The following is a 12,197-nucleotide window of genomic DNA, read 5'->3' on the forward strand; positions in this document are numbered from 1 at the left end:
GGATGACTCTCAGAATCATATCCAGATTGTTTCTCGTTTCAGAAGGAAAGCAAACATGAACATCCTCTCTCCTGGAGGCCACATCCATGGCCTTCCCCTGGGCTTAGTTGCTTAGCATCTCAGGGTCCTCAGCTCTGCAATTATCTCCTGGTTGTCCATTTTGTTTTTAGGAGAAAAGAATCATTGTTTCTTTTAAAATTTTTCATAGGAGTTCAGATTTTTCCAAGACTATACTTTTCTATCGTATCGAAGACAGCACATCCCAAAGTTTGGAATGCCCAAAAACTTGATGTTGTGAGATCAGGGAATAGTCCGCTGCTTGTTTATGTCATTTTGGCCAGATCTGTCTCTGAAGCGCTTTCGGTCATGCTTTGATAACAGCACTCCAGAAAGGCTGCTGGATGTGCCCGTTTCTTAGGGCTCTAATTAGATCGCTTTTGAAAAGTAGATAATTTTAAAAGCTAGGCCATGTTGTTACACTCTTGTGACTTTGCTGTTGTGATAGTAAACCTTCCAGTGCTTAACTTTTAAAACCCTTGTTTACCTAGATGAGGAGAAAAGGCGGCCTGATATTTTCCACGCATTGAAAATGGGTAAGTGCTGTAGAAGATCTTTTTGGGTATTTAAGTATTCGGCACCACATTCTCCCAACCTAATATTTGTAGCCCTTGTCAAGGCCACCCAGAGTATGTGAGAAAGAAACAGGCATTTTGTTGTTTCTTGACTCTGTAGTTTCACCCAGGAAGGTTCAGACCCTGGAGACTGGTAGTTGTTATGGTGCTTTACAAGCAGATTCTAGCCTCCCAGGCTCCTCCACCTCACCAGACCCTGGTTAGACCCTGGCTTTCCCTACCTCTGAAATGCCTGGCTGCCCACCTACCTACTTCAGTCTCTTTGTGATGAAGGACTGTTTAGCCTAAAATGTCCTCTTCTGAAATAGACCCCGCCTCCAGGAAGCCCTCCCTGATCCTCAACCCCTACCCAGACTTGTACTCTCCTTCTGCATGGGCATTGCCCTTTCTCTGTTTCCTTCATCTGTCCTCTGTAGACACCTACTTTTCTATCTGTTAGTAAAGCTGTTTGTATCGTTGTCTCTGTCCTTCATAGGCTGAGGGATTTGAGAGTGGGGGCTACCTCCGACTCATCTTCGATCCCCTGCAGCTCAGTGCAGAGGCAGGATCAGCAAGTGTTTGTTAAATGAACCCACTGGGTATATAAGCCTGTGGTGCCAGGCCCATGGACCATTGCCTCTGTTTATAGGAAACTTCCAGCTGGTCAAAGAGATAGCTGACGAAGACCCCAACCACGTGAACCTGGTCAATGGGGACGGGGCAACCCCCCTGATGCTGGCAGCCGTCATGGGGCAGCTGCCGCTGGTGCAGCTGCTGGTGGAAAGGCATGCTGAGGTCGACAAGCAGGACAGTGCGCACGGCTGGACGGCCCTCATGCAGGCCACCTATCATGGGTCAGTGCCAGCCCCACTTTGTCCACAGCAAGGCTGCTGGGATGCTCAGGCTGGGATGGGGTTCCTGCTGGGGCTTTGTGGTCCTGAGACCTACAGATAAACCCTAGGGCTGGGGAGATCTTGAGGCATGCAAAAAAGGTGGAAGATGTGCGGGCCCTTCCTTCCTGCGTTGCCGCCCTCCTGTGTCCTGATTTCCTGTGACCTCGTCACAGGACTTCACCAGTGGCCATTCAGAGCCAGGCAGCAGAGACAGATAACTTACGCAGAAAGAAAGTGTCTGTAGGTTGATTTCAGCTGAACAGGGTGATTGCCTCTTCTGGGGTTTTCACGCTGATACACGGCGACCTCCTTAAGTTGCCCCATTGGAAATAAACATGGCCATTCATACCAGTGGTTCCTCAGAGACGTCCGATGGGGACACTTGTTCTAACCTTTGGAACAAGTGAAATGGCAGCATTGACTGGTGCTCCGAATCCCTTCTCCATCATCTTGTCGCCCCCTGGAGCCCCCTTGGGGAGGCTCGCTGAGAGGCAGGGGTCTGCACACAGTCTTGCAGCTGCTAGTAGTCTGACTCCATGCCCTGTTCCAGCTGATCATAGCATTTTCCTGCATCATCTCCAAGGGGTTTGTTTTCTTATTTGATGAGCCTCAGACTTCCACCTCAAGCACCTTGGCCTGTGGAGGCTTCCACCGTGCAGGGTCCTGATCTGGGTGGGGGAGTGGGCCTGCGTGTAGTCTTGGTGGCCAGGTGGTTTGGGGGCAGAGCCCTCGGTGTTCACTGTGTTCATGGGAGGAGCAACTAGGCTTTGATTTCCATCTCATTCGTGCCTGACCTGCCCGGGGGTAGGGAACGAGGCTGTGTGCAGCTGTCCGTGCCCTGGCGCGCAGAGAGCTGCGCTGTGGTTAACGTCACGTCTTGTTGCTCGGGAGCAAAGCCGTGCTTTCGCTTTCAGTGGGTCTAACTCTGGCTCTTTCTTTCCTCCCCAGGAATAAGGAAATTGTCAAATATCTGCTAAACCAAGGGGCTGATGTCACTCTTCGAGCAAAAAATGGGTACACGGCCTTTGACCTAGTGATGCTACTGAGTGATCCTGGTGGGTTGTTTCAGGAAAGCGTTCTCAATCTTCATTGCCTTTCTCTTCTTTTTCTCCCTTTCCCCCCATTGACACCCTCCTCCTGATCTCAATAGATGAGTGGATAAAAATGCTGTGGTACATTTACACAATGGAGTACTATGCAGCTGTAAGAAAGAGATTAACCTTTGAGATGACATGGAGGGACCTGGAGAGTATTATGCTGAGTGAAATAAGCCAATCAGAGAAGGACAAATATCACATGATCTCACTTATTTGTGGAATATAATGAACAATACAAGCTGATAAACAAAATAGACTCAGAGACATGGAGGTGGGGTACAGACTGACAAACCTCAGGGAGGGTACAGGGGGGGAAGGAAGAGATAAACCACAGAACTTCTATGCATGTATGCATAATCAGTGGACATAGACAACAATGCTAAGGGGTTAATTTCCAAAATATATAGAGTATTCATACAACTCAACAAAAGGAAGACAGAATTCAATTAAAAAATGGGCAGAGGACCTAAATAGACACCTCTCCAAACAGGACATACAAACGGCCAAGAGACATGAAAAAATGCTCACCATCTCTAATCATCATTGCCTTTCTCTGGCTGGGAGTCCTGATGCTCACCTGTGTTTTAAGCACTTGCTTATTCAAGGGGAAGCCCCAAGAGCTCACCATATGGCCCTAGGCAAGTTGCTCTCTTTCCAGCAAGGGCTGGGCTGGGACCAGGTGGTCCCCGAGGCCTCTCCCAGCACCAACCTCTGGGATTCTAGGAGAGGGAAGGCCAGCAAGGCGTGAATGGTATCTGTGCTTCAAGCCAGAAACTCTGAGGGACTCAGGAGGAAACCAGAAGGCGCTGTGACAGGCAGAATCAGAGATGGAGCCATGGCCCCTCAGTTCCAGTGTGTAGGTGGAGGCTGCCTGGTCAAGGGCACCACGCTGGAGGCATCTCTGTTACTAGCCCCACCTCTCGGTCTCCAGCTGGTACTACTGCTCCCCTTGGCCCCTCCCCAAGTGCGACAGGCCCTCCTCTGTAAACTGGGGCTTCCACTCAGCCAACTCAAAGGGCAGGGTCTCTCTGTTTATTTATTTATTTAATTTATTTATTTATTTTTGGTACGTGCTTCTAGCGGGAACCGAACCCGGGACTCTCTGGTCTGCAGGCCAACGCTCCAACTGCTGAGCCAAACCGGCCAGGGCGGGTCTCTATGTTTATAATCCAGGGGTTTCGGCTCAGAGAGGGAGAGCCCTGAGCTAGGCCCCAGCCTGCTGGCCGTGGGGAGGGGCCGTCTACCTCTGCAGTCCCACCTGCTGTCACTCCTGCCGCTGCTCTGAGCTGCCGGGTGGCGGGCCAGAGTGTCCTCCATTGCCACCAGCATTGCCATCATCCCACCCCTCCCCACGCAGCACACGCGTGCTCGGTTCCATTCCGTCCTCCTGGAGTGTGAGGGGAACAGCTCCACGTCGCCTGTGAAGGGGAGGTGACTGGACCAGGGAAGATGGCCTGCCCCAGCTGTAGGGGCCCCCTCGCCCAGTGGTCCCGCTCCCATCATTCAGAAGGAGTCTCTGATCTCAGGCTGCGTGGCCCGGGCCTTCCTGACAGACTCGCTCTCACTGCGTGTCCTCCCTCGCTCCCCACCATTTCCCCTTGAAACAGTGTCTCCCCAGAAGATTTCTTTTTCCCTCGTGGATTTTCAAATGAAGTTTTTTGCCTAAATTTTTTGAAAAAACACATGTTTGTTATTGAATACATGGAGAGAAGAAGAGAAACAGCCGTCAAGAGAAAAGCACTATTAATCGTTTGTAGTAGTTTCTTCTTGTTTGTTGCTTATTTTTATAACCTAGTTGAATTAATAAAAACCAGTAATACTTCACTTTTCTTACTGTGTCAGGAATTCCCTCAAGTCCTCCAGACATCTTTACGCGGGGGCACTGTAGTCACCCCTTTACCCAGGCACAGAGAGGTTCCTTAATCTACCTGGAGTTAAACAGCCAGAGAGGAACAGAGGAAGAATTTGAACCTCTGCCATCTGGCTGCAGAGCCTGTACTTTTTAAACAACACAGCCTGCCTTCCTGTGGGAAGAGAGCTTCTGGTTTTTTTGCTGATTAGGTGGGTTCAGTGCCGCTGGCCTTTGGCCACCTTTTGGGCACCTTGATCCTGGAATAACAGACTCTGCAGCTGTAGGGCTGAGTTAAAGCTGATGGGGTCATCTTGGGCCCAGTTCCCAAAGCCCAACAGACATATTTGCAGGTAAAACGCTGCCTTTTGTGCCCATAGACACGGAACTTGTTCGACTGCTGGCATCTGTCTGCATGCAGGTGAATAAAGACAAAGGCCGGCCCAGCCACCCGCCACCCCCGCCCTACTCGAAGGTCCGACAGCCCTGGAGTGTCCCAGTGCTGCCCGATGACAAAGGCGGGCTCAAGGTTTGCCTTTTCCTGTCTTAAAGGGATTCAGAGGACCAGGTCTACGGATGAGGAATGCCTGCCACTTCCTCTTAACCCACGGCTGGGGTCAGGGCTCTGTTGGCGGGGGTGGGAAGTGAGATGGGATGATGGTAGGGAATGGTGGGGACTGAGGAAAACTAGGGTCATCATAACCACTTAGTGGCATCAGTGGCTGCTTTGCAAAGAATGTGGGTCCATGTTGCCAGATCTTCCCTTTTTTTTTCCCGAAGAAACCAGATTTTGATGTGGAGACTTAATTTATAAATATAGGGGATTTTTAAAATGTCTGCATGATGTAGTACTAAGCTAATCAAAGTGAACACCCCTGCTCCCACCCAGGCCGTCTGTACAGCCTCTGCTTCAGCGTGTAGAATGTTTGCTGGTTGTGCTATTCTGGGATCTCCCTGTGGTCCACAGGCCCCCTCAGCTTCCCCTAGAAACCCCAAAACCATGCTCCAGCTGCTTATTTCTAACTGCAAGCCTGGTATTTTTCTTCGAATTTCTCGTTCTCCCCATCTGCTGTACTTATTTGAAATAAAAACGTATCCCTCCTGCTCCCCTCCCCCCTCCAGAACCTCTGTACCTCCTCAGATCTGCAGACTCGCCATTCCTTTCGTGGGGTGGCTCTCGGGGCCCCGGATCCTTCTCACAGTGCTGCTGGCACAGGTCCCTCTGCCCCTCTTCTCTCGGCCGTCTCCCAGGTCAGGCCTTCACAGCCTTTCTTTGGGCTGTGCCAGGAACCTCTGAGCTGCCACAGGGTCTGAGGAACCCCGAGAGGTGGCAACTGTCCTCATCCTAGGTGGCCAGGCCTTGTGCGGACACCCTGACACCTTGCATGGTCCCTGGGATGGGGGAGGTTACGCAGTGATAGATGTTAGGGTGTTTGGTGTTGCCTCTGTGTCTGTCGCTCTGTTCTGGACTTGTAAGACTTCGAGCAAGGAGCACCCCTGTCTGGGTCCCCGTGCCTCAAATCCGTGCAGTCAGGAGATTGAGTAGATAAAGGGCGGCAGTTGGGGTTCACTGCTACCTCCAACCTGTTGGAAATGGCTTCTAAGGGCAGGGTCAGGAAGGAGTAGAAAACCAGGGTTTAGTGGGAAAGGGTGCAGCCTGTTATCAAGCACTGCCTGCCACCGCCCAGGAGAGGGGAGGGAAGCACGTGAAGCAGTCACTGTCCCTGGGCTGGGTGTCCTGGTGCGTGACCTCTGCTCGCGTTCCCCTGGCAGTCCTGGTGGAACCGAATGTCGAATCGGTTTCGGAAGCTCAAACTGATGCAGACGCTGCCCCGTGGGCTGTCCAGCAACCAGCCACTGCCTTTCTGTGATGAGCCAGAGCCAGCGCTGGACTCCACAATGCGGGCGCCCCCCCAGGACAAGACGAGCCGCTCTGGGCTCCCCGATTTGGCCCCCACGATGAAAGACAATGGTAAGGAAAAGCTGCAGGTGTAGTAGGACTTCAGAATGGTCAGACCCAAGTCCTCTGCCCTGTGTCCTGCCTCCCAGGCTGATGTCAAAGGTGAGATGATGTTGGACTGTGACCAGAGCAGAGTGGCTGATCTGCAAAGACAGTTAGGGACACAGGTGCAGCCAGCGTGGGGGGTGGGGGAGCTAGTAGCAAGGGTCCTGGGTTTCTGTTCCACACACCTGCTGAGGGGCCTGAGGCCGTGGAGAGGTGATTTTCCCACCTATCAAATGTGATGTGTGCCTTGCACAGAAAGTGTTTTGAAATAGAACGAGTTTCCTGGGGGGTGGAGCGGTAGTGAGCTCTCCCACACTAGAGGTATTCAACAGAGCAGATGACTTTGCTAGGGTGCTGAAGGAGATTCCCGCACTGATGGGGAAGTTGCTTAGCTCAGATCCCTTCTGTGAGACTCCCCACACCCAGACCAGCTCCTTTGGCACCACCGTTTGAGACAGACTATTGAGCCGGGTGCACCGCTGTCTGACCCAGCACGGTTTATGGAAAAGCTGAAAACATGCTCTGAGATACATTTTTAATGCTTTCCTCTATTCAAATATTGAATACCAGTTATTGTTAAATATTTAATCTCCCAGGAGAGTTTGTTTACCAGGATGAAGGCCAACCTGGTCACTCATCCTCGTGCCTCAAACTCGTGGCGGGGTCATTTCAGGAAACTTCCATTTGTCTCTCAGGTCCTGGGAGCACGAGAGGAGAAAAGGAAGATGTGTTATTGACAACCATGGTGAGTGTCGGGCTTTTCTAAAAGCATTTCGGGTCTCTCCCAATCATTAGTTGATTGATTTACAAGGAGGGATGTGGGCATTTGTCTTTCTTGTGGTCACAAATGGGGTTGCTTTCATAATGTGCAGCACGGGTACAGCCCTGGCACCGAGGAGTCGGAAAGATGCCAGCTCGAAACCGTGGGTGAGGCTGTGCTGGTGCTGTGGCCAGGTGTAGGTCTTGACCACGTTCTCAGGGAGGCAGTCTGAGGACCAGGCATGGAAGGGTAGGAACTGATGGGTGACGTGGACACTTGGTTATGGAGAGCCAGGGAGAGAGGGCTCACAGAGAATTTTCCAGCCTAAGAGAGACCTCAGCTTCCTCATCTAGGGATGTGTCAGGATGAAATTCAGCTGTAAGTAATAGAAAGTCCACAAATGACAGTGGCATAAACAAGATAGTAGCTTATTTCTCTCAAGTAAGTGAAGTTCAGGACTGGTACGTTGTTCCACGGAGTTAAGGACCTGGGTTCCTCTACTTGTTGGTCTCTTAGGCATGGCTTCTATTACCAAGTCACCCCTTGGTCACGATGGCTTAGAGCTCTGGGCATTACTGCCTCATTCCAGCAACCAAGAAAGAGGCGGCCATGGGTACATGCCAGTGTCTTTCAAGACTTCTGGAAACTCACACATTATTTCTGTTTACATCAGATTAGCCAGAATTTAGTCACATGACCACATCACTGCACAGAAGGTTGGGAAGTGAAGTCTTTGTTCCGGGTGGTTGTGTTCCCAGCTAAATATCAGGGGTGTCACTAAGGAGGATGTGGAAGATGGATCCTAGGGGACAGCTAGCGGTCTCTGGCTTAAAGATGCTATCTCTCATGGATGTGGGTTTTTTGTTGTTGTAAATTCTCACCCGAGGATATATTTTCCATTGCTTTTTAGAGAGAGTGGAAGAGAAGGAGGAGGAGGGAGAGGAGAGAGAGAAAAACATCAGTGTGAGAGAGAGAGACATCTATTGATTGCCTCCTGCACGTGCCCTGACTGGGGCCAGGGATCGAACCTGCAATCCAGGTATGTCCCCTGACCGGGAATCGAACCCATGACCCTTTGGTCCAAGGGCCGACATGCTAACCGCTGAGCCACACTGGCCAGGGCTGATTGTAGTATTTAAATAAGATCACCTACAGGAAGATCTTAGCATAGTGTCTGGCTCACAGTGAGCTCTGTTATCTGCTGTGTGACCTTAGACATGTTACCGCACCTCTCTGGGCTTCATGTTCCTCTGCTCTGAAATGAGAGCCTCCTGGTTGGGGTGAGACTCAAGTCCATATAGCTCTCAGACCCTTATCTGGAGGCTGGCCAGGAGAGGGCAGTATTGGAGAGGAGAAGGGAGTGGAGGAGCTCCCTTAGAAGACAGGCAGTCTCAGGACCCGCCTAGCAGCGATGGGTCTTGACCTAGATCTGCCTGCTCCTGTACACTGTGTGATAGTGCAGATGGGTCTCTCTACACACTGGCTGTGGGAGCTTTAACCACCTAACATTTGATATTAAATAGCAATAACAACTTTCCATATGACAAAAAAGCTGTTGAAATTTGGGAAGATATAGTAAAATATAAAGAAGAAAAATGAAATCTCCCTGATTACACATATAATCATGATTGGCATTGTGTGGCATATATTGTTTGAGCATTTCCCCTATCATTTTTAGCATTTATGAATCTGATATAATGCTGTTTAGAATAACAGCAGATCACTCAGCACTGACCAAGCATCGGCCGCTATTCTCAGCACATACATTCACTCTTTAAGCCTCTCTGACAGTGTGCACAGTGGACACTGTTATCTTCTCCAGACGGTGCTGAGCCTGATTTGTTAACTGCTTTTCATGATTTATGAAAAGTTTTTCATTTTTCTACATCACTGAACACTGTCCACGTCGCATCTAACGGCTGCGTGTCACATTCCATCATGGGCGTGTGCCTGGGTGATAGTGAGGTCTGGCCTTCGGACTTTGGGGTTTCTAGTTGTTGATTCCACAGTGCCAGTGAATATCTTTATGCCTGTTTCCCTCACTCGCCTGATTCTGTCCTTGGGGTAAATATCTAGAAATGGAATTCTTTGATCAAAGGGTGTGAATGTCATTGCCTTCCGGAAAGTGGGCAGCAGTTTATAGACTCACCTGAAGGAGTGAGAATGTCCATCTCCGGTGGGTTTGCAGCTGCCAGTGTCCTTAGTCATTTTCCAGTACAACCCCCCATTTGCTGGATGAACTTGCCGAGGTCCCGAGGGCACCGCCCTTGTTCAGAGACTCCCAGAAAGGTTCAGATGAGCCGTGATGGGCACCCAGGGTGCCCATTCTGCCCTGGAGCCCTGCTGTCCCACCTCCTCGGGCCCTGTAGAGGGCAGCAGTGTGCGCACCTGCCCCTTGGCAGATGGAAGGGGCCAGGGAGCCCTGCTGAATGGGCGTTGTGGAGACGCCTGGCTTGGAGGCAGGTTTAGCTGTGGGGTGCCCTTTCCTGTAAAGCACCATCTGGCACCAAGTTCACTGTCTTTTCTTAATTAAAGTTAGTGTGGACTGTGTGAATGCTTTTCCCTGACAGTCCACCAGTCCTCATTGTGTGAATTTTATACCGACCCCAAACCACATTTTCAAAATGTAAAATTCAGTTTCAGTTAAAAATGTCAGAGTGGGAGGTGTGGCTGGAGAGTGGGATGGGTGTGGTGGGAGGGGAAGGGAGCGGTTCCTGGGCTCAGAGAGAGCTAGCCCTGCCTCCCAGTGCCCTCCCCCCTGCCCCTTCCTCCCGAAAGCCCAGCTGTGATCACACACAAGCCTCCTTGCCGTCCTGCACGCGTCCTGCTTCTCTCCAGGCCTTTCCACATCCATCCCTCCATCTGCAGTGTCCTTTCCCCCCTCCTCACTGGGCCTGCTTGCCTCGGCCTACAGGCTCAGCCCAGGTGCCCCTCCTCCGAGAGGCCCCTCTGCCTGCAGCAGGGAGTGCCTCCCCTGCCCCTCCCGGCACACTCAGCCTCACTTGGCTTCGCTGGGCTCTCCATCCTCTGTCCCTGCTCTAATCTGGCTGCGTGGATGGGTCTGGGAGAAGCCCGGAGCTGGAGCGGAGCAGACGTGGGCTCTGCCCCGTTGCTGGGAGGAGAGCTGAGGACGCCACGTTGGCTTCTGGCTTGGGTGGAGGGGTAGGTGGTGCCATTCTCTGAGAAGCAGAAAAGATCTGGAGTCTTTCTCTCAGAGCAGGGAGCCCTCCGGGGCCTGTGGCTAACCCACAGCCTGTCTTTTTCAGCTTCGAAACGGAGCCCCCTTCACCAGACTCCCGAGTGACAAGCTGAAGGCAGTCATCCCCCCTTTCTTACCCCCTTCCAGCTTTGAGCTGTGGAGCTCAGACCGGTCCCGGACGTGTCACAACGGGAAGGCAGACCCCATGAAGCCGGTGCTGCCCCAGAGAGCCAGCAGGGGCCACCCCATGGGTAGCGGGAGCACGGACACTGTAAGTCGCCCGGCTGAAATGCTTTGATGCGTTACTCCCTGCTCACGAAATCGTGATGTGTTGTAGGGGGAAGATCCTCAGACCCGCTAATCCAGGGGGGTTAAAGCCTTTTGTTATTTCTTAATCAGTGATGTCTTTTATCTAACAGAACCCTATAAGGAACCTACTGCGTACACAGATTATAGTGTCGCGGCAGGGAATGAAAGCAGGGGCCCCTCTGTCCTCTCTGGAGCGCTGGAGCTCCGGGCAACACAGTCTGATGCCTGAGCTAATGCAACCTCCCCTTTAGTAGGCGAGGGCCCCGGGGTCCAGAGAGGGCATGCAGTATGCTGAAGATTACCCAGGTGGGGTAGGCCTGAGACCAGAAATCAGATTCTTGGCTTTTAGTCACGTTCCATAGCACATGTTGCTCAGGTCCATGACCAAGAGCAAACAGTAGGAGGCAGCTCTGTGCATTACTGGTGTTTTCTTGCCCCCAGAAAGAGTGTGACTTCCATCCTCTGGACCACAGGGGTTTCTGTCTTTGTGGCCCTCGGTGTCTCTGTAACATACTGAGATACCCCTCTCGAGGTGGGAGGTTATCTCCGTGTGTGTAGACTTGTCTACACCGTGGGTACAGTAAGTGGGCAAACCCAAGCCGAGGATTTCGGACCTGACCTGCCACTGTGAGCCCCGTGACGAGAAGCACGGGGCCCCCATCTCTGATATAAAATGGGGCTGATGCCTGTGCTTGCTCCTGCCTCCCTGGGCCGTTGTCATATCAAGTCTCTGCAAGGTGACCAAGAGCTTGGTGCCTGCAGACGCTCAGAATGGGCAGGGCGGGTTTGCATTTGGTGTACAGCGTGGGAGGAGTTGAGTGATCCCGAAAGCGGAGTGACCCATGGGAACTGATGTCACGGGGCCTCAGCCTGAGGTACTGGTCAGGTTGTCAGCAGCTAGAAGTGAACTCTTGTCCCTTAGGGGACTCCTGACAGGCAGAGCCCTGGTCAGCAAGGACGTGCATGGTGGGTGCAGACATTGGCTGCGGGGGCCCAGCTGGGCGCCAGGGCCCTCCCGCTGAGATTCTGGGTGTCCAGAGGAAGGAGCCGCAACCCCTAACCCTGTCCCCTACCATTTTCTTGCAGACTCCTGTCAGGCCAGTTAAATTTCCATCTCTCACCAGAAGCCCAGCCTCTCCTGCCAATTCTGGAAACTTCAACCACTCACCTCATTCCTCAGGCGGCTCCAGTGGGGTAGGGGGCGTCAGTAGGCATGGCGGGGAGCTGCATAACCGCTCAGGTGGGTACCCGGCAGGGCCACTTAGAGGAGGTGGGCCGATGCCTGGGGCTGAGAGTGTGGCCACCCCCTATGCTCACTCTGCAGACAGTCCGAGAAACAGCTGCACACACCTCGTCTCCCTGATGTGGCCAGGGGACTTTCCAGTGAATTCACAGTTCTGAGTTTCTCCCCTGCATGTCTGGGGGGGCAGGAGTGGAGACAGAGGAAATAAGGCTATGATGCTTTCTTTTCATG

At 52.1% G+C, this 12,197-nt stretch overlaps 1 protein-coding gene across 1 annotated transcript in view; it reads left to right on the top strand.

The window, feature by feature from the left end:
• Nucleotides 1–12,197, top strand: part of ANKS6 (ankyrin repeat and sterile alpha motif domain containing 6) — a 42,787-nt gene that overhangs the window by 10,568 nt on the left and 20,022 nt on the right. Inside the window, exons 3-10 of the mRNA XM_036261580.1 lie at nucleotides 549–593; nucleotides 1,261–1,465; nucleotides 2,453–2,559; nucleotides 4,831–4,979; nucleotides 6,224–6,422; nucleotides 7,151–7,200; nucleotides 10,482–10,685; nucleotides 11,810–11,963. Of these exons, the coding sequence (XP_036117473.1) occupies nucleotides 549–593; nucleotides 1,261–1,465; nucleotides 2,453–2,559; nucleotides 4,831–4,979; nucleotides 6,224–6,422; nucleotides 7,151–7,200; nucleotides 10,482–10,685; nucleotides 11,810–11,963 (1,113 nt within the window). The remainder of the gene's footprint in view (nucleotides 1–548; nucleotides 594–1,260; nucleotides 1,466–2,452; nucleotides 2,560–4,830; nucleotides 4,980–6,223; nucleotides 6,423–7,150; nucleotides 7,201–10,481; nucleotides 10,686–11,809; nucleotides 11,964–12,197) is intronic.

Source organism: Molossus molossus, unplaced genomic scaffold (genome assembly GCF_014108415.1).
Source record: "Molossus molossus isolate mMolMol1 unplaced genomic scaffold, mMolMol1.p scaffold_m16_p_14, whole genome shotgun sequence".
In the NCBI taxonomy this organism is placed as follows: Eukaryota; Metazoa; Chordata; class Mammalia; order Chiroptera; family Molossidae; genus Molossus; species Molossus molossus.